The sequence below is a fragment of the Calypte anna genome, chromosome 18, assembly GCF_003957555.1.
Source record: "Calypte anna isolate BGI_N300 chromosome 18, bCalAnn1_v1.p, whole genome shotgun sequence".
NCBI classification, from domain to species: Eukaryota; Metazoa; Chordata; class Aves; order Apodiformes; family Trochilidae; genus Calypte; species Calypte anna.
This window is the reverse complement of record NC_044263.1, coordinates 1,030,826-1,058,308: the sequence shown is the minus strand read 5'-3', so window position 1 is coordinate 1,058,308 and position 27,483 is coordinate 1,030,826. Positions and strand designations below refer to the sequence as shown.

At 65.2% G+C, this 27,483-nt stretch overlaps 1 protein-coding gene across 4 annotated transcripts; it reads right to left on the bottom strand.

Annotated features, from left to right (window-relative positions):
• Positions 1-23,333, bottom strand: BAHCC1 (BAH domain and coiled-coil containing 1). 4 transcript variants are annotated; one of them, XM_030461980.1, is made up of 27 exons: positions 23,235-23,333; positions 20,870-21,209; positions 14,123-14,302; positions 13,205-13,327; positions 11,114-12,769; positions 10,915-11,020; positions 10,604-10,812; positions 10,331-10,489; positions 9,693-9,904; positions 9,032-9,389; positions 8,309-8,950; positions 7,166-7,356; positions 6,889-7,025; positions 6,563-6,664; positions 5,453-5,567; positions 5,119-5,362; positions 4,686-4,850; positions 4,267-4,592; positions 3,881-3,988; positions 3,468-3,787; positions 3,250-3,325; positions 3,062-3,170; positions 2,850-2,972; positions 2,601-2,774; positions 1,162-2,321; positions 470-706; positions 1-370 (listed from the first exon to the last, which is right to left on the bottom strand). In XM_030461980.1, exons 2-27 carry the CDS (start codon positions 21,048-21,050, stop codon positions 164-166), a joined length of 7,620 nt encoding a protein of 2,539 aa, XP_030317840.1. In that variant the 5' UTR covers positions 21,051-21,209; positions 23,235-23,333; the 3' UTR covers positions 1-163. The 4 variants fall into 4 exon arrangements, with proteins under 4 accessions (XP_030317840.1, XP_030317838.1, XP_030317839.1 ...); XM_030461978.1 differs by having other exon boundaries at positions 1-706; XM_030461979.1 differs by lacking the exon at positions 23,235-23,333 and adding an exon at positions 22,222-22,276 and having other exon boundaries at positions 1-706.
• Between the last annotated feature and the right edge of the window lie 4,150 nt (positions 23,334-27,483).

The window sequence follows — 27,483 nt, the reverse complement described above, 5'->3', positions numbered from 1 at the left end:
ACCCCCAGGAAGGAGCCCCATGGCAGGGGGGGGGGGTGCCTGGCCCTCTCCCCCTCCCCATTCCCAGGGGTGGGGGGTCAGCAGAGGATGGACACCCCCTCCTTGTCCCCGGGGTGGGGGTCAGCAGAGGATGGACACCCCCTCCTTGTCCCCAGGGTGGGGGTCAGCAGAGGATGGGCACCCCCTCGGCAGTCACCAGCCGGCCGGTGGTGGGGTCGTAGGTGCCCGCCAAGTAGTAGAGGTCCTGGCGGTCCTGGTACCTCTTGCTGCGGGTCATCTGCTCGTAGTGCTCCCGTCCCACCACCTGGCACTTGTGGGAGATGGTCTGCACGTCGTTCTCGTCCTCATGGCACGACTGGTACAGGGCGTTCTGCCGGGGGGGAGTATGTGACACACACACACACACCAGCAACCCCTTCACTGCCACCTCACCCCCCTCCCACCCCATCCTCCCCAGCCCACCCCTCACCTTGCCGTCGCTCTGCCGCTTGCCCAGCTTGGTCTCCTCGGGGTGGTAGAACCACTTGACCTTGACCACCATGTTGCTGCCCCAGGACTCCCACATGCTCTCGATGCGGCCGATGTAGGGCAGGTTGGGCCTCCCCGCCGAGAGGAAGACGGCACAGTCCCCCACACGCAGCGTCTCCTTGCCCCGCACGATCGCCTTGTAGAACAGCTTCCGAGCCTTCCCCTTCATGCCCCGACGCTGCCAACGGGGAACAGGGGGGGATCAGGGGGAGACTCAAAGATCCGGCCCGGTGAGACCCCCAGGAAAGCTGTGCTGAGCCGGACGGGATGGCCCCCACTGCACCCGTCCAGCCCTGTGCACCCCAGTGCAGCACCCTGAGCTGTAGCCCCAGACACTCCTGTGCACCTCTGCACCTTGCCATACATCCATACTGGTTGGACTTGATCATCTTGAAGGTCTTTTCCAACCAGAACCATGTGCTGGCAGCTGCACAACCAAGCCTCACGCTCACAGGCACTCTGCCATGCATCTGAGCACCTACACACCAATGCACCCATGCATGCACCCACCACCCTGCCACGCACCCACGCTCTCTGCACCTTCCCTCATCCTCCCTGTCCACTCCTTCCCCCCCTGGCCATGCTGAGAGCTGGGTGCCTGTGGCGAGCTCCGGTGCCCGGCTCCATCCATACCTGTGTGGGGTTCCCCGACCACCTCCAGAGCTGGCGGGCGGGCAGGAAGGCAGAGATCTTTGGCCGGTTTTCCACCGAGGGCAGGCGCTGCCTCCGGGAGAACTCTTTGGCTTTGGAGAAGCTGAGGGCCTCCCTGCGCTTGAGCTTGGCCTTGGGGCCGGCGGTGCCGGCAGCCTTGGTGAGGAAGCAGCGCTGCGCGGTGCCGCCCTTGGAGCGCAGGGCGTCCGGCTGCGCCAGCAGCGCCGGCACCGGGTGCGAGAGGCAGGTCTGGAGCAGCAGCGCCGAGTCCTCGTCCTCCGAGCTGTAGGAGGAATCCTCGTTGTCGGAGGAGCAGAGGCTGGAGGTGGAGCCGGAGCCGGAGCTGGAGGAAGTGGAAGAGCCGGAGGACGAGGAGGAAACCGAGAGGCGGGTGATGAAGCGCGAGGGCACCTCGGTGCCCAGCCCGCCCGCCTCCTCGTCCTCGTCCATGTCCGAGTAGGAGCTGTGACAGTCGCTGTCGCAGTTGAGGCTGAACTCGGCCTGGCTGGAGTATTTCCGCAGCGCCAGCCCCACTGGCAGCTGGTGCATGGGCGCCCGGCCCTTCCGATCCTTGCCGGCCAGCGCCGCGTGTCCGTAGCCGTGGCTGGACAGCGGCCGCTCCAACTTGGCCCCAAAATCCTTCTCAGCCAGCAGCAGGGCCTTGCAGTTCTTGTTCTTGGGGGATGTCACCCCTTCATGGTCCAGCTTCACCAGGTACTCGCTGCCAGCCTTCCTCCGGCTGCTTTTGCCCATTTCTGCCTCCAACCTCTCGGCTTTTTTGGACCGCAGGAGTTTCTGGGCTGCCGGCAGCACCAGCCCGGCCCCGGCCCCAAAGGAGGCGTAGGAGCTGGCGATGCGGCTGAAGGAGTCGGCTCCGAAGCCATTGCCGAAGACGGGGGTGGCAAGGTGGTGGTGGTGGTGGTGATGATGGACGGGGAAGATGGTGGCCTCCTTGGCCCGCAGCTTCTTGGCGCTGCCGTTGACCTGGAAGAGGTTCTGGAGCATGGCCGTGCTTTTGCTCGACGCCTTCCGCTTGGCCTGCGCCACGGCCGACCAGCTCAGCACCGGGCCCCCGCGCCGGCCCGGGAAGGGCTCGCTCAGCCCTGGTGCTTTGTTGCCCGACAGCACCTCTGCGGCTTTGCCTGGGGGGAGATGGGGGTCAGGAGGGGCTGGGGGCTGCCAGGGAGGACGGACAGACAGGCAGAGGGATGCTCCGGGGCTGCCCCATCCCTCCCTGCAGCCTCAGCTCCCTTCTCTCTTCACTCCTTGCCCTGAGCCCTGGACTCTTCCCTGCACCCAGCTGTACCCCACTCCAACCCCTGCACCCCCTTCCCCTGCCTGTATCCCTGCCTCTATCATCCCCACCCCCCTGCACCCCTGACACCCACGCTGGCCCCCCCAGGGGCTTCCCCATCCCGTACCACTCTTCTCCTTGCCAGCTGCCTTCCTGCCCAGGCTGCGGGGGGGCTGGGGGCTGTCCCGGGGGTCTGGGCAGAGGCTGGGGGGCAGCTCCCCAGGGGGAGTCCCATCACCACACGATCGCTTCGTCCGCCGGCAGGAGCTGGAGACCAGCAGCGCTGGGGAGGGCTCGGTGCCTACAGGCAGAGCAGGGGGTCAGGGCCAGCCCTGCTCCCCCCTCCTGACCCCCCACAGCCCCCCACCCCACTTACACTGGATCTTGAAGTCGGGGGGCAGCAGGCGGATGTTGGAGACCGCGATGTGCCCCATGTCCCCATCATCGAACTCCACGGTCACTGCCTCGGGGTCCTCCTCCTCCTCGTCACTGGAGGAGCCTGCAGCACAGGGAAGAGGCTGTGGGGCTGTGGTCCTCAACCCACCCCCCTCACAGCCCCCCTGGCTGCCCCCCCAGCCCCCTCCTCACCTCGCACCACGTTCCCAGGATAGAGGCACCGGGATTTCTGGCTCCAGTAGGCGCAGACGCGGGTGCCGGGGGGAAGGCTGCGACGTGACTGTGGCCTCACGTCCAGGACCTGCTGGGAACACGTGTTGGGTTTGGTGGGGCACGGAGACCCCCTCAGGGCCCCCCTTGGATCCCCCCAGCCTGCTCACCGCCTCCTGCAGCAGCTGTTCCTGGGAGTAGATCCGTTGCCGGTTGCCCCGCTCACCCTCGATGATGATGCTGTAACTGGGGAGGGGGCACAGAGGGGGGGGGTTCAGTGCCACAGCACCCTACCGTGGCAGAGACCCCCATCCCAGTCCCCTGCCCCACAGCAGGAACCCCTGCCCAGCCCCCCAGCCCATCAGAGCCCCCCGTGCCCCCCTCTCACATGTCGGGGGGCTGGACGGAGCGGACGCTGCCGGCGTAGAGCAGACTGTCCTCCTTGGGGATGAGGACGTGCAGCCCATCCCGCAGATCCTCCTTCTGGATGGCACAGGCATGGGGCAGGGGGGAGCGGCGACCCCCCCGCCCAGCCCCCCCTGCCAGGCAGCCCCCTGCCTCCTCTTCCTCCTCCTCCTCCTCTTCCTCCTCCTCTTCCTCCTCTTCCTCCTCTTCTTCCTCCTCCGAGAAGCTGCTGTTGTCGTCGAAATCAAAGTCATCCTCCACGGCGAAGCTCTCCAGCAGCTTGCTGACTGCCCGGCCCTTGCACTGCAGGAGAAGGGAGCTCAAGGTGGGTGGGGGGGAACGTGGGAGGGGGGCAAAGTGCCAAGGTGGGGGTTTGGCCCCCCCCGGGCCTCTCACCTGCTTGCTGGCCACTTTGCTCTTCACCTTGGCCAACTTCTTGCCCTTGCTCAGGATGGTCTTGGCACTCCGGGGGGAGAGGGTGAGCGAGAGGGCCCCGTTCTTCCGCTGTGTGTGTGTGGGTGTCAGAGCTGGCTGGTGACCCCCCCTGCAGTGACCACAGCCCACCCGAGCCCCCCAACCACTCCAGCACCTCCAGCATGTGCCTTGATGACCCCCTGCCTCCCCACAGTACCCACAGCCTGGGCAGAGCCAGCACCCATCCCTCTGCACCTCATGGTCCCCATCCCTACAGTCCCATTGGATTCCCCAGCTCCTGCAGCCCTCAGTGCCACCCCCAGCCCCCTGGGTGCTCTCCCCCAGTGCCCCCTGTGCCCCCCACTCACCCTCAGGGCTGCCTGCAGCACCTTGCTCTTGCGTGTTGCCTTCTTCAGCCTCTCGCTGGCCAGCCGAGCCCCCTCCTCCCTTGGCCCGCAGTGCCGGGGGTCTGGGGAGGAAAAGGGCCCACCAGGGGGGCCTGGGGTGCTGGGACCACTGGGGGCCAGTGGCCGGAGGCTCTCCTTGCCCTTGGTCTTCAGCTTCTTCTTGCCACCCTCTGGGCAGCCGCTTGCCTTCCTCCGTGTGGGCACCTTCTCCAGTTTGCCCGTCCCCGGCTTCACCGGCCGCCGCTTGATCTTCACCTCCCCCTCGGGGCTGCCCAGGCGGCAGGGACCTGAGGGGACATGGGGACACACACACGTGGGGCCCAGGGGACACCCCGGGAGCCCATCCGGCATCTCCCGTGTCCCCCCAGCGTCCCCGTTACCGAGCAGTCCCTGCCTCTCCTTCTTCTTCTTGGCCTTCTCATTGGCCTCCATCTTCACCACAGAGGACGGGGAGGGTCCCAGCACAGCCACCGGCACCGGAGGCAGCAGGGACAGACCCGGCCCCTCCTCACCCTCCTCGCTGTCCATGTCCCCATCGGGTTCATCTGCCAGAGGAGGGGGCAGCCATGAGGGAACCCTGGAGTGGCCCCTGCACCTCACCACGCTTGGGGACACGCTGCTTCCCCCTCCAAGACAGGACAGTGTGGGCTGGGGTACCAAGGGACCCTCTGGTGCAAGCCAACCCCTGTCTTGACCCCCTGGCACCCTCCAGCCCTGTGCTGGCCACCCCAGCCCCATGTCAGACCCTCCATTCACACACCAGACCTCAAACTCCACCCCTAAGCAGAGCCCCCAGCCCCACACCAGCCTTGCCTTTGAAGCCCCCCAGCTGCCGGGGGTCGGGGTCCTGTGGTTGGTACTTGTTTGCCTTGGAGCTCTTGGGCCGTGATAGCTTCTTCTGGATGCGGCCACTGGGGTTGGGGTCTTTCCGTCGGAAGGGGCTGATGCCAGCAGGGAGTCCTTTGCTCTTCACCTTCTGCTTCAGCTGGGCCACCTTGTGGGCCACCTTGCAGGCCAGCTTGCCCTGCGACCCGCTCTTCTTGCACCGCACCTTCTCCTGGGGGGGGCACAGGGAGGCTCGGGAGGAGCTCAGGACCCCTCCCCTGGCCCTGGGATGGTGGTCGCTGGCAGAGGGTCCCAAACTCACCGAGGAGCCCTTAAGACCACCAAAAGCTGCCTCGGCCAGCTTGCTCCTCTTCTTCTTGTGCTCAGGGTCTCCCCGCAGCTCGGCACACAGCAGGGACAGGCTGGTCTTCACTGCCCTGGTGGGGAGCAGGGGGGGGCACGGTGCCAATGGATCCCATGGGCTGTCACCCCCTGAGGGACCTGGCACACTCCCAGTGGACCCAGTGCTTCTGGCAGGATGGATCCTGAACACCCCAATGGACCCAGCACTCCCTGATGGATCCTGCACCCCTTGGGTGGACCCTGGACCCCCATGGGATAGATACTGCGCCCCTTGATGGATCCTGTATCCCTTGATGAATCCTGACCCCTCTGGGAAGGATCCAGCACCCCTGGATGGATTTTGTGCCCCCCAGATAGATCTGGAACCCTCTGCGGTAGATCCAGCACTCCCAGACTGATCCTGCATCCCCAGACTGATCCTGCACCTCTGGATTGATACCACATCCCCAGCTGCCAGCCCCCACTCCCCCTCCTCCCCCCCCCATAACCTTCACTCTCTCACTAATGTTTTGCGACATAAAACCTGGAGATTAATTTTTTTTTTTTCCCCCTTCCCCTCCGTCTTAATTGAAGGAACCATTTAGTGCAGATTTAACTGTTATGACCGAGCTGGGGGGTGCTGAGGGGGGGGGCCCTGTGCGTGCACACGCGTGTTTGGCCTCGCTCGGAGGATTTATGCAAATGGGTCTGTCGGGAGAGGCAATTTGTAGCAGAGAAGGACAATTATCCTGGCCCGGGAGTGGGGGGACGGCAGCTAATGGGGAATAATAAAGCGCCGGCAGCACCGAACGCTGCCGCGGCGTGACCGATGGGTTGGTACGGCACAGAGAGAGCGGGTTGTATGCCAGCGAGGGGGGGACACGGTGCCAGTGACGGGGGGAACACACTGCCAGCAAGGGGAACACACATGGAGCCACCAAGCCCCCTCCCCCCAAGCAGGTCAAGAGCAGGAGAGCCCCAAAACGCCAAGGGGATGCACCGGAGCGGCCCCCCAGCACCATCACTGCACCATGGGGGTGTCTGGACAAACCCCCCCAGTCCCCGGGGACACGTGGCGCCGGTCACTCACTTGACCTTGCGGCTGTCAGCCCTGCCCAGCGTGCTGGAGTGTTTGCGCTTCCTCGGCCGCCCCGGCCCACGCCGCGCCGGGCTCCGGCAGCTCTCATCACGCCTGCAGCCGTGGCGAGACGCGGGGGGGACACCCTGAGCCATGCAGCCTGGGCTCCTCCACCCAGCTGGGCTGAGCACCGGCACAAACTCATTGCACTGATGACCAGCATTGCTGTCAGCACTCCTTGGCTTCCCCACAGGCTGCCACCCCCTAAAACCCCCCAGCCTTGGGACCTGACCGGGATGGGGATAGGGATGGGGACAGGGATGGGGACAGGGACGTACTCGTGGTCGTGGCGCCTCTGCAGCTTCACCAGCTCCCGCTGCTTCTCCTTGTAGCGGCGCTGGAGCTCAGCCAGCCGCATCCGCACCTCCACCTCCTGCGTGTTGAGCTGCTCGATGGCCGCCTTCAAGGGACAAACCTGGGGGACACGGATGGGGACAGAGGTTAGGGGTGTGTGTGTGTGCAGCTCATGGCACCGGCAGCCTCAGCCCACCCTACTCTCAAGGCTGAGACCGGGCACAACTCATCACCCCCCAGCTGCAGGCAACAGACACTCACAGCCTTGGTCTTGGGTGTCCAGGTGTACTTGCGCCGGGGGACGCGGGTGCGGGGTGGGGGGGAGGCAGGCAGGGGACTGAGGGCTGGGGGGCTGCTCTCCCGCCCCGCTGCTTCCACCAGCGACCAGGCGGCTGCCACCGTGGCCAGGTTCTGCAGGTTGAAGGCCAGGAGGTCCTCGGGTTCGTCCTGCCCTGTGGATCAGTACAGGCTAGGGGTCAGTGGGGATGGGACACGCTGGGGATGGGTCACACTGTGGGGTGCCACGGGGTGGCCGTGGGGTCAGGGAAGGGGTGTTGGTGGGGCCGGGCTCGTGTTATCAGCCAGCGATGAGGTCATCGGCCAGCGATGATGTCATTAGCAAGCAGAGCCAAGGCGGTGACATGTCCTTCCACCCCCCTGCTGTGGAGTGAGCAGTGGGGACCAGGGCCCCACGGCCACCCCACTCCCCACAGCATCACAGACAGCACCACGCGCGGGGCCCAGCCATTGCCACACGCCTGCCCTGCGCCACGCGGCTGCCGCGGTGTTGGGCACACGCCAGGACAGACGGACGGACGGACGGACACAGCCTTCCCCCAACAGGGCCTCCGGGATTCCCTGGGGAAGCTGAGCCGGGAGGGAATCCCAACGCCTGCCTGGAGCCAGTGCTGGAGCAGAGCCCCGGGCTGTGAGAGAGGCCTGACTGGGGGGCACCACAACGTGTCACCAGCGCCACAACATGTCACCAGCACCACATCACACCTCAGCCCCACAGCACCGGCACGCAGGCAGCCACGCGCTGCAGACAGGCACAGAGCCCTGCACTGCCAGCACACGTGTAACCCCGTACATTGAACATACGTGTAACCCCGTGCCACCAACACGCCACAACACGCGTGCTGCCCTACCCTGCACATGCAGCGGAGCCTCCGGAGCGATGTGAACGCTCGTGCAGCCCCTGCACCAAAACTGCCCCTGCAGCCCCCCCTGCCCTGCCGGCATGCAGGCAGCTGGTGCCAGAGCTGGACACTGCCCACAGCACCCGCAGCACTGCAGGCACCGGGGCACAGAACCGCAGAACAAGAGGCACAAGGGTGTAGGGGATGTTGGGGGACACTGGGGGTAGGGGACACCAAGGGGAGTTGGGGTCCTGGGTCCACTCACCCTCCATGGCCAGGTCGCAGCGGCGCCGGCGCAGCTCCAGGTCAGCGAGCTCACTGAGCAGGGCGATGCCAGGGATCCCTGAGGGGTGGGGGGCAGGCGATGGAGGGGCAGGGGGTGGCTCCCCAGGTGACTCCAGAGCTGGCAGCTCCCCCAGGTCGATGCCAGCAGCGATCAGGGCATCCAGCCCACCCGGGCAGCCTGGCTGCCCAGCATCGCCATCCTCCTCCTCGCAGCTGCCCTCCAGCTCGGAGACTTCGCTCTCGCCCTCCTCCTCTTCCTCCTCCGGGGCAGGGGGCAGTGGAGAAGCCCCTGCTGCAGGCAGTGGATGCTGCTGCTCCAGGGGGCTCAGCTCTGGTGGTTGCTCCTCGGTGTCCCCTGCAGCCGGAGGTAGTCCCGGGGCCAGGAGCAAGTGGTGCCGGTGCAGCAGCACCCCAGGACCCTCAGCCATGGCCTTCTCAGCTGGGGGCTCCTGGGGGGTCCCCGGCTCCCGCAGCCCCTCAGTGGTGGGGCTGAAGGTGCGAGACTGCTCGGGCTCAGCCGGGGGGGAGCCGGCGTGCAGCGTGTCGGGGTCAGCGGGTTCGGCTGAATGAGCCTCCGAGAAGCCGATACCGGCGGCGGGGAAGCTGTAACCGGGGGGCAGGTCTGCGGGGAAGAAGGGGGAGATGCTGAGCAGAGACCCCCCGAGACCACCCAGGCCACCCTCCTCAATCTCCCAGGTCCTACCTGGCTCCAGGGACTTGGGGTAGAGGCGGGGTGGCTGTCCCTCACCCCGTGCATCCTCGCTGTCACTGCCTTTGCTGGGGGTGGGCAGGGGGCTGCCGGCAGGGGAGTGGGGGGCCACGGCAGAGCTGGTGGCGGGGCAGACGGGGAAGGGACAGGGGGCGGCAGGAAGGGCCACGGGGCACTTGGCCGGGGGGCGCAGGGCTGGGGAGTGGCAGCAAGGGGACAGCTTGGGGGGGCCAGGGGCCACCGGGGACAGGCCCTTGGCCGGAGGGTTTAAGGCAACTGCTTTGTGGGAGGGTTTGAGGGGCTTGTCAGGACCCCCCTCCTCCAGCTCCAGGGGCAGCTCCTCCGGCTTCCGCTGTGGGGACATTAGGGTCAGCAAATGGCAGCCCCACAGCCCAGCCCCTGCCCCACAGCCCAGCCCCACAGCACAGCCCCTGCCCCACAGCACAGCTCCACAGCCCAGCCCCTGCCCCACAGCCTGGCCCCAGCCTCCCAGCTCACATGGCAGCACCTAACACATCCTGCACTCCCACCCAACCCCATATCCCTACCCCACACCCCTACCACAATCTAGCCCTGCATCTCGTACCCAGCCCCACATCCTACCCCAACCCCAGCCCCAAATCCCTCGCCCCCTGCTCCCCAGCCCCACGGGCACCTGGACGTGTGCCTGGCGCTGGATCTCGAGGGCCTGGGCTGCCCGTTGGTGCTGCTGCTGCTGCTGCTGCTGCTGCAGGGCGTAGAGCTCTTGCTGCCGCAGGAACTGGGAGCGGGGGTACACGGGCAGCTGCCCCGTGTGCTGCAGGTGGGCGCCGGGACCCCGGCCCGGGTACATGGGGGGCCACAGCGATGCCTGGTCCATCACCTCAGCTGGCAGTGGCAGCGAGTCAACAGGAGACCCACTTTGGGGTCACTCCACAGACCCAAATAGTGCCCTCCTCCCCCACCCCTGCAATCCTGGGAGCACCCCCAGGGGCCCCAGCTCGCACCCCTGAAGATACCATCCCCCATATTTGCACCGCCCAGGACACCATCTCCAACCTGCACCCCCACCAGAATCCCCACAGTCCCCCGTATCTCATCCCTGCATCCCCAGTATCTGCAGGGACCCCTATCTCCCACCCTACACCCTCATAAACACCCACAAGGACCCCAGCTCCCACCCTGCACCCCCAAAGACTCCACCTCTCTATCTCCAACCCCCCCACCTCCGACTCCCCCCAGTAGTGCCTCCCAGACCCCCCCAGCATGGGCAGATAGGAAATTGCAGCAGCCATCCCCCTGCCCCAGGCTCACCCAGTGTGTGGGGGGTGCCGTGGGCAGGGGGCTCTGTGGGCAGGATGACGAGCTGGGCCGGGGGGTCCTGGGAGAGGGGGAAGACGGGCTGCATGGTGCTGGGCATGGAGGGGGGGAAGGCGGGCGGCAGGTTCTGGTGCAGTGCGGGGTGGCCGATGCCTGCGGGGCCGGGGGAGGGGGGGGCTGTCAGCATTGGAATTAGGGGGTAGCACCCCACTGCTGAGAGCATGGGGGGCTGGCAGCCCTCCCTCCCTGCCTGCTGTCAGCACTGACCGTAGGAGTGTCCCCCCATCCAGATGGAGGGGCTGCGGGTGCGGGGCAGCCAGTGCGGGTGTGCAGGGTGGGGGTGGGCAGCGGGGTCCCCCCCGAGCTGCCCTGCTGGCAGCGATGAGCCCCCAGCCATCACCAGGTGGGGGGTCAGCTCCCCAGGACACCCCCCTGATGGATGCATTCGGGCAAACTCCACCAGGTCCTTGTTGTCCCTGCGAGAAGAGCAGGGGAAGGGACACACACAAGGTGTGGGACAGCCCTGGTGGGCAGGGCCCCCCCCCCCCCAGCCGGGACCCCCAAGCCCCACAACTCACTGGAGCAGGATGTCTCTCCCTGGCAGCCCCAGGCGCTCCTCACAGAGCCGTCCCCGCTCCTCCTCTGCCTCCAGCTCCATCAGGTGCATGGGCCGCGCTGTGCCCGCTGTGCCAGAGACAGGACAGAGCCATCAGTGTGGCACCACCAAGCCCCCGGCCGCCACCTCCCCACTCAGGAACCCCCTCACCCAGGTCCTACCTTTGATTCCAGGAGCCGCTCGTCCCGGCCGCCCTGACCCACCGCTGCTGCCACCATAGTTTTCGGGACGTCCCAGCGTGTCCTTCTGCCGCGCCACGGCCACCGCGATGCCCACGGGCGGCTGCCGCACCTCGCCCTCACCGGTGCCCAACCCCTCGTGCTCCCGGCCACGGGCACAGTCCGGCCGCTCCAGCTCCGGTTGTCCTTTTCCCGAAGGGAATTTGGAGTCCTGGTGGGCGCAGCTGCCCTTCACCCCCCCCAGCCCCACGAAGGGGGGGCCCTTCTGCCCCCCCAGCAGTGCCTGGTTGCTGTACTTCAGAAGGTTCTTCATGGCCGACACCTCATCGGTGGCCGCCGGCACCTCCTGGCCCAACACTGGACCTTGGGGTATCAATGTCGCCGGCTGCAGACCGGCACCGAAGGGGTCCAGGTATGGCCCCTTCCTCTCCTCTGCCACGCTTAAGGGGGGCCCCTGGCCCTGCACCCCCCAAGGGGGCAGGGGGGGCCCCCCATAGCCCAAGGTGCTCAGCTCCAGGGGTTTGCGCTTTCCCTCGGCACCGGCCGCCTCCACCTCGGGGTGCTGCTGGTGCCGGATCCGTGCCACCTTCTGGGAGCCACCGGAGGGGGTGTCTTTGGGGGGACCCTTCTCTAAAGTGCAGCAGGAGGGGCCGACCCGTGAGCAGTTGGGCGCTGGTGGCACCTCGAAGTAGCCCTTGTCCAGAGCAGCCTTGGGCGCTGGAGCCCGGCTGGCAAAGGGGGGACCCTCGGTTGACCCCCCACCCAGGTACTCCAGCCCCTTCAGACGGGTGCCAGGACCCCCCCAGTCCAGCCGCCGCTCCGCCGGGCCCTCTGCCTTCAGCGAGTGGTGGAAGTGGCCACCGTAAGCGGCCGGGGGCTCGGCCCCCACCTCGGCGTGCCGCTCCTTGCCCTCAGCGGGCTCCTGGAAGGAGCGGCTCTTGTCCGTCAGGTGCCCCACCGAGGGCACCAGCGTGGCCCCGCTCAGCTTCGGCTCCGGCAGCGGGCACAGCACCTCGGCACCGGCGTGGAGCTGCAGGCAGGGGAAGGAGCCAGCAGCGGGGCCCAGGGGTGCCGGTCCAGCGGGCACGGCATAGGAGACGGCGTGGTGCAGCATCTGCCGCCGCTCCAGGCACTCGCCGTAGGGTTGGGGGGTCACTTCTGGCCCCCCCGGCTCCCGCTCGCCCCGGCACGGTTCCTTGGCGCTGCAGCGACCGGCGCGGGGCAGGGCGCTGCCGGCACAGCTGGGCAGGACGGCACGGCCGGCGTCACCGTCCAGCCCCTTGGCACCCAGCAGGCAGGAGGCCAAGTGCTTTGGGCGACCCTCGGCAGACCCCCGGGGGGGCAGCCCCTCCTTGCAGTGTCCCTCCGGCGGCACCGGCAGCACCGCCTTGTGCCGTTCCTTAGGGTCGTCCTCGTGCGGTCGCTCCTTGGGGTCCCCCCCTTTGCCCACCTTCTCCTTGCCCGCCAGGAAGCGTTCGAAGTCCTTGGGGGTCTTGGGCAGGGGTCCCCCAGCATCCCGCTGCTCCCGGCTGCAGGAGCTGGCGGGGGGCCCGGGGGCAGCGCGGGCGATGCCGGGGAAGCCGTGGCCGGTGGGGAGCAGGGCGGGCTGGGCGGGAAGGTTGCGCAGGTAGAAGTTATCTGGAGGGGATGGCAAAGGGTGAGCCCCCCGCAGACCCCTGCCCAACAGCACTGCGGGCCGGGTGACCACCACCGCGGCTGTGCCAGTGCCACGAGTCCCCGCTAACGAGCGCAGGGGGGAAGGCACGGACTAATTAGCTCTGTTTCCCACCCAAACAATGTTCCCTATTAAGCTCCCGCCACAATATTGTGAAAAGCAAGAGCGGCGCTGGGCTGGGTGCCCACCAACCCACACCCCCCTGGGGATCCAGCGCTTGCTCCGGCACAGGACCCTCACCCTGGGCACAGGGACAGACACTGAGCCCCCCCATCTTGACCCCTGGTGTGGAAATAGGCACCCAAGCCCCCACACCATGCCTGGATGGGGGTGTGTACCCCCACGGGGAACCCCAGACACCCCCAGGGGTGGCACCGTGCCAAGACCCCGGTACCTGCCTTTCTGGCTGTCGTAGAAGCGGTGCTGGCTGTAGAGGACGTTGCTGTTGCCATGGTGGTCCAGGTGGCTCATGGGCAGGAAGGTGGAGGCCAAGCTCCCAGAGAAGCGGGGGTACCCTGGGGCTGGGGGGCAAAGTGGTCAGGGGGGCCAGGGAGCATGCAGCCCCTCTGAACGTCCCTGTGCCATACCATGGCACACACCACACCAAAACCAACCCCGAGCTGAAACACTTTGCTGGAGCTGGTCATGTCCTCTGGGCTAGGGGCCCCCATAACTCTTCTGGAGGTGCTGCTGGGCTCATGTCAGCAGTGGCTTGGCACAGCCCTTGCTCTCCAGTGGGCTGTCGGTCAGTGGCACTACCTGTGTGTCCCCCCCAGGCCCCCCCTGCATGCCGGGAGCCAACTGGCAGCTGGTCAAACTACCAGCTGGGCTGGCTGCCAGGGCCCCACGCCAGAACCACCGCCCCGACCTGGGAGGACGGGGACACTGGAAGGGCTGGGGGGAGCCCCCCTAATCTCACTGGGGGGGTTCTGTTTAACCAGGGCTACCACCACACTGCAGCCTGACCCAGCACAGGGGTACCAGTCCCTGGTTCAGTGATGTGAGCTAGCCTGGTCTCAGCCCAGGTTGAGGTATGGGGTGGGGGGGCTGCAGCACAGCATGAGCCCCCCTGGCCATTAGTCCTACTTGTGGGGGGCTGAGCCCGGTCCCCATGGATGCCCCAAGGGCTGTGTGGGGCAGGCTGCCATCTGTGCCCCTCCACTGTCACCCACAAAGCTCACTGCATGCCAAACATGTGCCACAACCACCCTGTGGTCCCTGTCACCCACCAGCACTGCAGGGAACCCCTGGCCACCCCACGGTAACCCCCCCCAGAGGTGCTGCCCCCCTCCATCCTTTCCCTGGCACCTGCTCACCTTCGTGGGAGTGTGAGAACCAGATCTGGGAGGTGCTGGAGTGGGGTGCGCGGAATGCAGGCTCCGGGGGGGAGGCAGTGGGGCCGGCAGGGTGGCTGGGCCCCCCCGAGCCCAGACTGCTGCTCAGGAAGCCCCCCATGAAGGAGGAGGTGGGAGCACTCCCCATCAGGCTGCTGCCAGCTGTGTGGGGAGAGGAGAGAGTCAGGGGGGGCTACCCACAACCCCCCAACTCGCCGGGCACGCTCGTGTGTGGATGTTGCTTGTGCACGAGTGTCCCTGCCGTGATCACACGTGTCCTCCTGCATGCCCCCCCCCCCCATTTCCCCAGTCCCACCAGTCTGAACCACATTCATGAGCATGCTGAGCACATGTGGGTGCAGGGAGGCAACCCCCACCCTCCTCATGGCAGCCTCCCCTGCAGCCCAGGGACCCCTGACATCCCCTGGGGAGACCTAACCCAGAGCTGCCCACCAGGGTCTGGCCACGAGGGGATGGTAGGACCACCTGAGCTGGGGGGGAGCTCAGTCTGCCCCCCACTCTGTGCCTCTGCTCCAGAGTCCATGTGTGTGCTGACACGGGCTGTGGCACGGCTCAGCACGGCTCCAGGTGACACGGCACTGCTCAGCACGGTGTAACACTGCTCAGCATGGCTTAGCACGGCTCGGCACTGCTCAGTATGGCCCGGCACGGCTCAATATGGCCCGGCACGGCTGGGGGCGGTGTGCGGGAGGCCGGGCTGGCGGTCATCCCGCCCGGGGCAGGAAGCAGTGCTCTGCTCTAAGCCGGCCCACGCTCCCCGGCTAATCCCCCCGGGATGCCTGGGGGATGAGTGTCGGGATGTGGTTTCGGGCAGCCCCGCTCCTTCCTGCGCCGGCCGGGCCAGGGAGGGCACGGCCGCACCCCGACCACCACCCTGGGAACCGGTACCGGAGACGGCGGCCCCCGGACCGGTACCGGGGCGGTGGGCACGTCCCGCCGGGCGGCCGGGCCCCGCCGACGCGTCCCGTAGGAACCGTGCCCGTGGGCAACCGCCCCGGCCCCGCCGTGCCGGGGGACCCCATGGCGGGGCGTGGGGCCGGCAGCGTGCCGGGCAGGGAGCCGAGGTTTCCAGAACGAGCCTTTTCTGGAAGCTGTGAAACAGCCTGTAAAAATATTCCCCCCCCCTGCCTGGATGGCAGTGGGGGCCGGGCTGGCGCGGGGTGTCCCAAGGGGGCCGTGGCTCCCCACAGCCCCACAGCTGACTCACGGCCCCTGGCACTGCCGGGTCCCCCGGCACACACCGGCCCTGCGGCCAACAACTCCGCTCCCACCCCCGGAGCCTCTCACACGGCATGGCACGGCACAGGGCACAACCAGAGCGGCTCCCCCCACCTCCTCCCCAGCTCTGCTCCCCCTCATCGCTGCCAGCAAGTACAGGAAAGGGTCCCTGAGTCCGAACACAACTCATCATACAAGCATCCAGCAATGCAGACGTGGGATCAGCTGCCAGCACGGGGCAGGTGGGCAGAGGGTCCCACGCTGGCCGCCCCCCCAGCAATGTCAGCGGGAACTCCCTGGCCCGGATCCCCGTGGTCAGCACCGTGAGTCACCCCCAGCTCCAGCACTGCAAAGCCAGCAGGAAAATCCCCCCCGTCGGGTGCCAGCGTAGTAGGGAAGGTGGCCCAGCTATAGCCACCAGCCCTGGGCTATGTGGGGGCTTCACACCCCATATCCACACTGGGAACTTCAGCATGGCCACAGCTGGCCGGCCCTGACGACCCCTCACCATGACCCTGGTGACACCACAGATACCAAGACAAACCCTGCGGTGTGGCCAGGCAGGGAAACTGAGGCAGGGGAGGAGGTATGCCAAAACTCACGTTTTGGTGTTGGTGGCAGTGGGACCCCTCAGGTGAGGCAGGAAAGAGTTAAGAGGTAACTGAAACTGCACCTCCCCATTAGCAAATCACAGACAGGGGCTTTTTGGCCCCAAATCCACAAAGATTCGCACATGTGATGAGCATGTCCAGTCTCAGCACAACCCCACTGGCAGCACTAGGGAAGGACACAGCTCAGACTTGGTGGGGGGCAGCAAAGGGTGTTTCCCCCCACCCCCCAAGCCACTCTTTGCCCCTGTGCTGAGTCCTGCACAGACAGGAACGTGCTGGGAAGAGGGAAAGTTTCCCCCACCAGCAAGTGGAGACAGGGGGGTGCAGCCCCACAGGGGAGGTCACTGGACTGGGGGCCAGCATCAGGGTCCCCAGGGCAGCACTGCTGGGAAATGGTGGGGGGTCCCAGACACCCTCTCCAATGCTGTCACCCCCTCCTGCTCTAGAGGGTGAGGGCTGCACCTTGGGATTTTGGGGCTCCATTTGGAAGAGGGGGGTGGTGCCCCAGTCCCAGTCATGGTAGTGGCAGGGGGGACGTGCACAGGGTTGAGTTACTCCCTTGGCTATTTTGGGGCTGGAACATTCCTGGCGGGGCCGCACACGGTGACGCCGGGAGCTGGCAGGGACCCCCCGCGCCGTGTCCCCCCAGTCCTGGGGAGCCGCCACTCCCCTGCTCTCCCTCGCCCCCTCCAAAACCCTCCACGCGCTTTGCAACCCACACGTCCCCTTTAAATATTTGGCAAATAGGAAATAAATGTAATATAATTTCCCCGGTGTTATAATTTAAGATTAATCCATATTGTTATGGCACTAAATAAACGTGGCGGTATCGAAACGCCGCTCAAACGAGCTTGACGGAGTGCCAGCAGCGCAATTAAAACGTTATCCGATGGGTAATCACACGGCAGCCGCGCCGTGCTAAGTGCCACTTGCAAGCTGGCGGCCTTCGGAGGGGACCGGGAGGGGGGGGCGAGGGGCTGAGCACACTTGCACACTCCGGGGCCACACGCTGCACGCTTGCCGGGGGTCTGTGCCGCTGCAAATTTGCACGCTTGCTGGGGCTGTGCACGGCTGCATGCTCGCACGCTCACCAGGGCCGTGCATGCTGCTTGCACGGGGCTCATGTTCATTGCTCTGTGCGTGCTCCTTGCACAGCTGGCGTGTGCTGCTCGGTGCACGCCACTTGCACAACTTGCACACACAAGCTGCAAAGCCCAGAGGCGGTTTTGGGGGCCTGTGGCCACAGGGAAGCCAGGGAGAGCTCCAGGGGTCCTTCTGTCCCATCTTGTAGGGGCCCAGTGGCATGGGGTGGCCAAGCACGTGCTCTCCCCCTCCACGGGAACCCCCGAAAACTTAAGAGCTTGCAGTGACCCCACTGCCCCGGTGACCCCCTGAGAAGCACTGCACTCACAGGGGTCTGGATGACCCCTGAGGGGCTGTGAAGGCTCATCCCCCCTTCCCTCCACAGCTGGGGTATCCCAGCAAGGCTGGATCTCGCCCCGGGGTGATGCTGTGGGGCAGGAGGTGGGCAGGGAGGGGACAGGAAGGGAGGGGACAGGCACGGGGGTGCAGGCAGCGGGTGCAGAGGGGCAGGCAGGGCCGTGCTGTGCCCATCTGTTTCGCTTTACGGGGCGGATAAAGAAGAACTCCAAGAATGAGATTATGGGGCGAGTGTTTATTTACTGCTTGGGGGGTGGTGTGTGTGTGTGTGTGTGTGTGTGTGTGTGTGTGTGTGTGTGCAGCCCGTGTGAATCGCTGCAGTCACCGAATCACCAAGTCCTGCTCTATTTTTGTTTTCCACTGTAATTCCCCACCAGCCTGCTGCAGATCGCCGCTATCAGAGCCACAAGACAAACCAGCTGCAGTTGGGGGGTGGGACAGGGATGCTCCCGGCCCAGAGGTCCCAGGGCTTCCCAGTTTGGGGCCACCAACACATTTACCAAGGGTGCCCAGGGCTCGTGGCAGCTGCTGGTGTGCAGTGGCATTTCCACACAGATCGGGCTACTCCCAAACAGACGAGACGGCTGCAGGGTGATCCCGAGGGACTAGGGGCTCCCGTGTCCCCTGGACACACGTGTCCCACCCCAGCACAAAGCAGCTGCTGGGGAGCAGATGAGTTCATCCCCAAATCAGTGTTAACTTGAACACCTACTTTTTAAATCACAGCTGGGCCCCCCATGCCGGGGCTGTGCCGCAGCCCCCCAGCCCCTCACCAGCCCCTGGCTTCAGTCACTAATGAGGAAGCTGCAACGTGGAGCGCTGGCAGCTGGCCCTGCGTCACCACCCCGGCTGGGGACCACTGTCCCCACCTGCCCCCCGATGCCCCCGAACCGTGCAGCACCCGCCTGGCAACTCAATCCGGGGAGGGGGACAGCTGTGGGAGCAGGCCAGACACCACGGCCACACGTTCACACGAACTGGGATGCACAACCACACCAGGACACAAACTGGCACCAGGACGCACAAACTGGCACAGCCAAGCAGCCCCCCGGCACTGCCACGGTGGTCCTGGCAAAGCCCAGTGCAAGCCCCCCAGCACTGTTACACACCGCATACACCGAGGGCTCTGCCGTGGTGACGAACAGCCCAGCGTGACCTCAACTCCGAAATAGTCCATAAAAACATCAAAAGGGTAAAGAAATGGAGGCCCCATCATCATCCTGGGCTCGGACAGTTTCTCACCCCTCAGTGCCTGGGGGCGCGTTGGGACCCTCGGCCTCTCTGGGTGTTGGGACCACAGCACCCCGATGGGCTGTGCCACCAGCAGCACCATGATGGTGTTATGGGGGCTGCACTCCGAGGGTCCCTGTCCCCCCCACCGGCACCGGGCAGGGCTGCGGCACCGTCTCACGCCGTCATTTGCACAGTCCCAGTGCCAAACCCCGGCACAACCCGAAGCATTTGTTTGCAATAACCGCGTGGCCCTGAATTATGGCTTTAATAAAATCAAACTAAACAGTTTTTATCTCCCCTTCCCAGGGTGGCCTCCGGCCCCCAGCAAAGGCTCCTGGGAGGTGTAGTCCATCCACCCCCAGGAGCCATTTGGGGGAGCGTGGCCGGACCACCCTTTTCTTGGGCGCCCCAGGCTGCCGCGTGCCGTGTCGGCCTCGCCACGACCGCCTGGCAAACCGCTGCCCGCCTTTATTTGCTGGGTGGGGTAATTATCAATCATCGGCGTTAATTACCGCTCCACGCGCTGCCACGGCTGCCAGCCCAGTGGCACGGCCACGCCGCGGGGGACACCGGGGTGCTGGGCCTGGGGACCCCCCTCCCGCCAGCCCCGGCACCACACCAGGAACCAAATTATCATTTTTATTTGCTTGAGCGATGTTCCCAGCCGGGCGGGAGGCTCTGAGCACGGTTCGCCGGGAAGGGCTCTGGCTGTGCCGGCCCTGCCAAAGCTGGGAATATTTTTAGCTCTTTCTGTTGTTGGGTTTGGCTTCTCCTTTTTTTTTTTTTTTTTTTTTTTTTTTTTAAAAGCAAGTTTCTGCCGGGGTATTTTTAGCCTGATCCATGTTATTTTAACAACCTCCGTTGCATTCGGGCTCCCATGTGTCGCCCAGGCCCCGGCAGGCGCAAGGGTCCGGCCACCACCACAGGGACACAGCAAGAAGCCAGAGGGAAGCCAGCGGCACACCAGCGTGGGGGTCCCCCTGAGATTCTCCCCCTTCCCGTGGCCACTGCCAGCTGAGAGGGGACAAGCCCCCATACTGGTCCCCCACCCCATCGACCCTTATTCATTCCCCCACAGCCCAAAGCAGGGGGGGCAGTGGGGATGACCCCCCCCAGCCTGGCAGTGTTCTTGGGGGGCTCAGCGGTGCTCCTGGGGGTTCGGCTGCCAGCACAAAGCGAAACCGCCCCGGCCGTGGGCCCGATCCGGCGCCGCCTCCCTGCACCCCCCAGTGCCCCCCACTTTCCACCTCCTTCCAGGAGCCCTCTCGCTGCTGTCACCCCCCCGCACCGGCCCGGCCGTGCCCCCCGCCCTAATCCACGCACTAATTGTAATCCCATTAAAGCAGATATAATTTTATTAGTATTCACAGCTCATCAAGGCGGCGACAATAACCGGCGCTGCCGCCGTGCTGCCGCGAGAAAACCGCCTGTGCCGGCGGGAAACGGGGGGGGCCCCGGGCAGCACCGAGCAGGCACACCGGATCCAGCCCTGCTCCCACCGCACCTCCGTCCCCCAAGAGCTCAGCCACAGACCACCAACTCCCCGCTGCCTGCACCCTGCTTGCTGCCCGCTACACCCCCAGGACCCCCTCTTCCCCCCCATAATAAGCACCCCAACTTTGGGTAACCTGCACCCCGATTTGCCCCCGCCGGGGCTCAGCCGAGCACTCGCTGCCGCGGACAAAGCCGAGCGGGCAGCAAGCGCCATGGATGCCGGGGCAGCGACCGGATCCGGAGATCCTCATCCCGGTGTCGGCACGGCTGGCCGCACCACGCCGCGCTTTTGTCCCGTCTCCGGACAAGGACACCAGCTGCAAGGGGACACACACGCACACACACACACACGAACGTCGCAAACCCCTTCGCACCCTGACACTCAGGCGCTTGACATAGAGCCGGGGGTTGCTGGACTCGCCGCGGCCTCGCCACGGCACCGCGGCACCGGCCCTGCACATAACGGCCTCCTTGTTTGCCCAGAAAGCGCTTCCCTGTCCGGGCACCATGATGGTGCCGGCACAGCCCCGGGGTCTCACCAGCAGAGCGGGGAAACACCCACGATCCCCCCCAACGCCCACCCCCCAAAGCGCCCTGACGCGGTGACAGCCGGGCTCGGCACAAAAGGAGAGGCCGAGCCCCGGTGTGCCGGACCCCCGCACCCCTCCCGCCCGCCCCTCCCCGCCGCCATCCCCCCCCCAGCCCCTCTGACCTGTGTGCGTGGCCATGGAGATGGGTGCGGGGAAATACTTGGTGGGCTGGAAGTGTCCGGGGGGCTGCACGGCGGCACCGTGTGCCGAAGCCGCCACGCGTCCCGCGCCGTGCCGGTGGCCCAGGGTGCCCCGCTCCGACAGCAGCCGCGGTGGCGGGGGTGCAAAGTCACGGCCCTCCATGCCGGGGGCACCCACCCGCCCGCGTGTTGCCCGCGGGGGGCACGGCGGGACCCCGACGGGGCTCCTCGGCACTGCCGGTGGTCCTCAGCGCCGCGGCGGGACGGGTTCGGTGGCGGCGTGCCGCTCCCTGCACCGGAGCTCCCGGCTCATCCTCCGTTCCTGGGGCAAGGGAAAGAAAGGAGAAGGTGAGAGCGTGGCCAGGCCGGGGGGTGATGCCCCTCCCGTGACCCCAGGACCCCCATACACAGCTCCCCAGCCCACCAGTACACCCAGCAAACAGACACCTTTTTTTCCAGTAACCCCCAGTGCTTGGGCCCGGTTTTCCCCCCATCCCTGGAGTAACCCCCATTTCGCCAGGACCCCCGGTTCACAGTCTCCAGTTTCTCCAGTAACCCCAGTGCTCAGCTCCCCAGTAAACGCTTCCTTTTTTCTCCAGCACCCCCTGTACACAGTCCCCACTTTCCCCATCCCCGGAGCACAGCTCCCCTCCAGTTTTCCCAGTACCCGAGCCCCGATTTTCCCAGTACCCCCAGTGCATGTGCCCCAGTTTTCCCAGCCCCAAGTCCCAGTTTCCCCAGTACACAGCCCCCTTTTCTCCACGATATCCTGTACACGGTTCCCGCTTCCGCAGCCGTCCCCGGAGCACAGCCCCCCGCGATTTTCCCAGTACCCCCGGGCTCGTGGTTCCCAGTAACGCACAGACCCCTGATTTCTCCGGTACCTCCCGGGCACGCTTCCCGGTTTCCTTATCATCCCTGGAGCAAGCACCCCAGTTTCCCCAGTACCCCCAGTTCACGGTCCCCTGTTTCCCCTGTTCACTGTCCCCCCCGGGGCTCGGCCCGACTGCCCTCCGCTCCCCGCCGCTCGGGCCCTTCTTTTCCCCTCTCCCCGGTGCACCGGCCCGGCTTTTCCCGGCAGCTCGGGCTCCGTCCAACCCCGATTTCCCCCCGGTGCTCCAAGCCTGTTTTCCCCGCTGCCCTTCCTCTCCCGGCCTCCGCGCTGCACCGGCCCCGCTTCCCCGTTGTCTTCCCGGTTCCTCGGGCCCCTCTTCCCGCCGCCCTCCCCCGTTCGCACAGCTCCGGTTGCCCGTGCACGGACCCTTCTCTCTACGGTTCCCCCATCCCGGCTTGCCCGGCCCCGGTTGCCCCCCCGGTGCCCGGCCCCGGCCCACCCGGGCATTGTTCTCGGGAGCGGCGGGGCCGGTGGGGCCCGATCCGGCGGGGAGCGCGGCGCGCGGCCGGGGCCGGGCCGGGCCCGCGGCGAACAAAGGGGCGCGGAACAGCGAGCGCGGACGGGGGCCCCCGACCCCCCAGGGCCGGGGCTGCGCGGAGCCAGCGCGGGAGGATGGTGGGGGTCGAGGAGGAGGAGACGCACGCTCGGCCCCCCAAAAATAAGGGTTTTGTAAGTAAAAATCGGAGAAAAGAATGGTGGAAACGCGATTTTTTCCTTTCTTTTTCAGAGGGAGGAAAAACAGAAGGCTAGGGATTTTAAGGGGAAATGTTTAAGAAAAAGGGATTCAAGGGGGAAATTATGTGGGGTGGTAATTTAAAGCAAGAAAAGCTTTTGTGCAAAAATAAAATTTAAGGGCTGTTAATTTAACTCGAAAAATGTTCAGTGCAGAAAAATAATACGGGGAGTTAATCTAAGCCAAGAGGTTTAATGGAAAAAGAATTCAAAGGGAATTAATTAAGGCCGAAGCAACTGATGGAAAAAATATTCACGCAGAGAGAGGCGATGGAAAAAAAATGTTTTGATGCAAAAAAATGTTTTCACGCAAAAAATGTTTCGATGCAAAAAAAAATATCCCTTAGCGCACAAGGTTTTTCGGCGGAGGTTTTTAAGGCTAAAAAGAATAATGTTTTGACGTAAAAATGAAACGGAGAAAGGTATTTTATCGCGGAAAAGATAACGCGAGAAATATCCTAACGCCCAAAAATCCAGAGAAAAATATCTTAAAGCAAAAAAAAAAAAAAAAATTAAAAATCACGAAAATGTTATTATTTTAATGCCAACAAATCAATGCAAAAAAGACAAAAAGAAAAAAAAAAAGCAAACCAAAAAAGAAACACCAAAGCGGAAAAAATAAAAATAATGAAAATAAAAAAAAAAAAAATAAAAAAATTACAATCACCCCCTCAGCCCCCGCCGCCCCCGCAGCCCAGCGGCGCGCTCGCAGTCACTTACCGAGGGGTTGCTTGCGGTCCCGCGGTGCGCAGCGTGCTCCTGCGGTGCCCGTGCACTGCCCATGCACCGGCTGCTCCTGCAGCAAAGGAACCGGAGGGGGGGGGGGTGGGGGTGTGGGGGGGGTGGGAAGCAGGGGGGGGGGTGGGGGGGTTGGAAAAGGGGGGGGGGTGGGGGGAGTGGGGGGGGTAAGGGGGGGGGGGACCCCGCCGCGCCCTCCCCGCTCACGGCCCCGCGCACTTCCGCCCGGGCGCGCGCCCCGCCATGCTAATAAGCGCCGTGCCCCCCGCCGGCCCCTCCCCTGATTGGCCGCCGCGCGGCGCTCGCGCCCCGCCGGCTCTCAAAGCCCCGCCCCCTTCTTTTCTTTCACTCTTTTTTTTTTTTTTTTTATTCCTCCCTCACCCCCCCCCTCCGTCCCGGCCCTCTCCGCCCCGATTCCTCTCTCCCCATTGGCTGGCGCCTCGCCAGCTGCCTGCCAATCAGAGCGCGGCGCGGCGCCTAATTCAAGCCCGGGCGGATGAATGGGAGGGGAGGGCCTCAAGGAGCATGCGCGTTCGGGGCGTGTGTGTGGGGTGGTGTGTGTGTGTGTGTATGTATGTGTGTGTATGTGTGTGTATGTGTGTGTATGTGTGTGTGTGTGTGACTGTGTGTGTGTCTGGGTGTATGTGCATATGTCTGTGTATGTGTATATGTATGTATGTGTCTGTCTGTGTATGCGTGTGTGTGTCTGTCTGTTTGCGTGTCTCTGTGTGTATGTGTGTGTGTATGTATATGTGTATAAGTGTCTCTGTGTGTATGTGTATGTATGTACATGTGTGTATGTGTCTCTGTGTGTATGTATGTATGCGTGTGTCTGTCTGCTTTGCATCGCACCTTCAGTCCCCGCCTCCCCTCGCTTCCCATTGGCTGGCGGCCCGCCAGCCCGCTGTCAATCACGCCAGTGTAAACAACCGCCTGATTGGTCGGCGCCCTACGCGCGGTTTCCAAGGCGGCCTCCCAAGGAAGGGGGGGTGGGGAAGGCAGTTTCCAGGCTCCCCTCGTTCCCCCCCCCAGCCCCCCCAGCCCGGGGCGGACCCCGAGGCCCGGGGGCGGCGAGGGGGGAAGTCAAAGGCGGCGGCGAGCGGGGAAGGGCGCCCGGAGCCGGGACGCGGAGTGCCGGGATGGCTGCAGGTCTGGGGGGCAGGTGCCCTGGGGGGCCGGCAGTGCCGGGGGGAGCGCAAGGTGGAGATTTGCAGTGCTGGGGGCCATGCGGTGCCGGGGGAAGGGGGGGTTGCAATGCGGGGGGGGCCCGTGTAGGGCGATGCTGCGAGCGGTGTGGCAGTGCGGGGAGGCTGTGTGCGGGGGGCTGTGTGCGGTGCTGAGGGAGCGCAAAGGTGAGGCTTGGAGTGGTGGGGGGCCATGGGGGTAGGGTGTGGGGGTAATGTGTGTGTGTGCGGTGCTGGGGGGGCAGGCAGTGCGAGGTGGGGGGATGCAGTGCTGGGGGTCCGCGATAGGGGATTTGGGAGGGGGGAAGAAGCTTGCAGTGCGAGGGGCCCGTGCGGTGCAGTTTCTGGGGGCTGCGCGATGGGGAGGAGGGGGTGCGATGCCGGGAGGGCGCTGTGGTGCAGGGTGGGAGAGGATGCAAAGCTGGGGGGCTGTGCAGTGTGTGTGGGTGTGCGTGCAGTGCTGGGGGGCCGTGCGGTGCGAGCGGAAGGGGTCGGGGTGTTACTGGGGGTCCCTGCAATGGGGGGCGGGGGGCCATGGCGAGGGGGAGCAGTGGGGAGGCCGGGGCCGGTAACGTGGGGGCATCAGAGCGGGTCCCCGTCAGGGCACTGCGAGTTTGGGGGTTGTTTTGTGGTTGGTTTTGTTTTGTGGTTGTTGTTTTTTCAAAAATAAAAGGATGTAATTGATTGAAAAAACTGAAATAAATTCCCAGTCACTTGTGTTGAGCGATTAGATTAGAGCTATTCATTACACCGGGACAGCAATCGAGTTAGGAGGGGGAGCGGCCGGGGGGCATGTGGCCCACGGGGACCCCGCACGGACAGCCCGGGGACCAGCAGGACGCACGGACACAGCCCAGGGACAGAGTGCGGGGACAGCTGGCCACGCCACGGGGCCACGGGATGATGTTGTGAAGGGGAAAGGTGCTGAAAACCTTCCCGGTGGATCCGTCTGGGGAAGGGGGTTTCAGAGCCCTTAAATAACATCACGGATTAACCCATTGCCACCGAATTGTCACCGGAATGGGAAGGTGAGGCAAATCCTGGTGACAATGTGCCCGGACACGGAGACAAAGGGCGGTGGATGGGGCCTGATCCGTGGAGCTCTGGGGACTGGGGCCCCCTGGATCAGGCCCCATCCGCCGCCCGTTGCCTCTCGTCACGTTTTGGCGCTTAATAATCAGGTTTGTTAATGCAATTGCTGCTGTGATGGGGAAAATCCTGCTGGAAAATGTATTAGAGCAATTATCCGTGGCGCTCTGCAGCCGGGCGTAAGCATTAATATTCAATTTTGCTGTGGAAAGTCCTATTATGTTAATGACTCGGGTGACAAAAGTCCTTAACGTCAGACTTTGCCCAGGATTAGCCGGGTGGGATGGAGCTGGGGAGGGGGCTCTGCGTGGACCCTCGTGTCTCTGGAGGGATTGTGGGGACATGGTGGTTGTGCCAGGAGCCCTGAGGAGTGGGGACTGCTGCCCTCCTTTGTTCTCTGCCCGAATCATGAGAGAGCATGGCGGTCACCGGTGTCCCTGGTGACACCAGGGCTGGCCCCCTGCATGGCTGCTGTGGTGCTGATGGGGGAACTCCCCTGGGGACACAGACACCATCCAGATGGCATGGCACCCTGCTGCAGACACTGCCACTGCCCCGGGGAACGTGGCACCCCACTGGGGACACACAACTCCACTTGGTATGTGGCCACCTACTGGGGACATGGCACAACAGGACATCCTTGGCAGGCCTGGTCAGACAGACGGACAGATGGCTTCTCCTTGGGCCCTGTGGCAAACCTAGAGGTGGGGGCAGAGCCCTTCAGTTTGGTTGTCACCCGCCACAGCCCCTGGGTGGCATCAGCAACGCTGTGACCAGCACGGGTGAGACCCTGCAGTGACAAACAGGGCCTGGGCGTGCTGGAGGGGATCGGAACCGAGGGGATTGGAACCGGCAGACCCGGAACCTGCCTGAGGTACTACAATCCACGGTGACCTCCAGCTTCCCAGTACAGGGAGCGTCTGGCAGCCCCAGCTGGGGATCTGGAACTGGGGACACAAGTCACCCAAACATGGATGTGGCTACTGGTCTGGGGACCAGGCTGACTGCGGGGGACGTGGCTGCTGTCCTGGGGTGTGGGAACTCCCCTGGGGACACGGCCACCCTCCTGGGACATGGCCACCTCCTGGGACATGGCCACTTCCTGGGGACACCGTGACCCCTCAGGGACACGGCCACCCCCTGGGGACAGGCCACCCCCTGGGGACACCGCTACCCCCCTGGGGACACGACCACCCCCTGGGGACAGGGCCATCACTCTGGGACAGGGCCACCCCCCTGGGGTCAGGGCCTCCGTCCCCTCCGCTCCCTGGTGTCCCCGGCGCACGTGGCCGGGCCGGGCCATCCGTAGCGGCCCCGCCCCGCCCACTCCCCGCGCTCCCATTGGCCGGTGCTTCCCCTTCCCCCTCTTCCATTGGTCCGCTCTGCCCCCTCCCGCGCTCCCATTGGCCGCGCCGCCTCCACAAACAAAGGCCGGCGACCGCGGGGGGCGGGGCTCTGCGCCACGCCCTGATTGGCGGGGCAGCGGGGAAAAGGGGCGTGACAAAGGGGTGTGGCGTCTCCGCCCACCGAGCCACACCCTACGCCTTATAAGGAGAGGGGCGTGGCCAGACCCGGGCTCCGCCCATGTTGCGGAGTTGGGTGCAGGGTGGGTGCGGGGGTCCGGCCCGGTGTTGTTGCGGTGTGACCCGCGTGTGCGTGACCCGCGTGTGCGGGGGAGTCCCGGTGTCGTGTCTGGGGCTTCCCCTTGTGGCCCTGCAGCCCCCCTGGGGGTTCGGTCTGGTGTCGGCACGCGTGTCCCCGCAGGCCCGTGTCCCCGCAGGCCCGTGTCCCCGCGTGTCCCGCTTTGGGGTGGATGTTCCTGCTCGGGGTTCCGGAGCCTCCCGTTCTAATTACGGGATTGGGGAATTAATTGGGGCTCCCGCAGCTCCCCGAGCCCTCGCTCCTCTGTGGCTTCGCGGATGAAGGCAGCAAGAGCCTGGACCAGGGAGGTCTCGGAG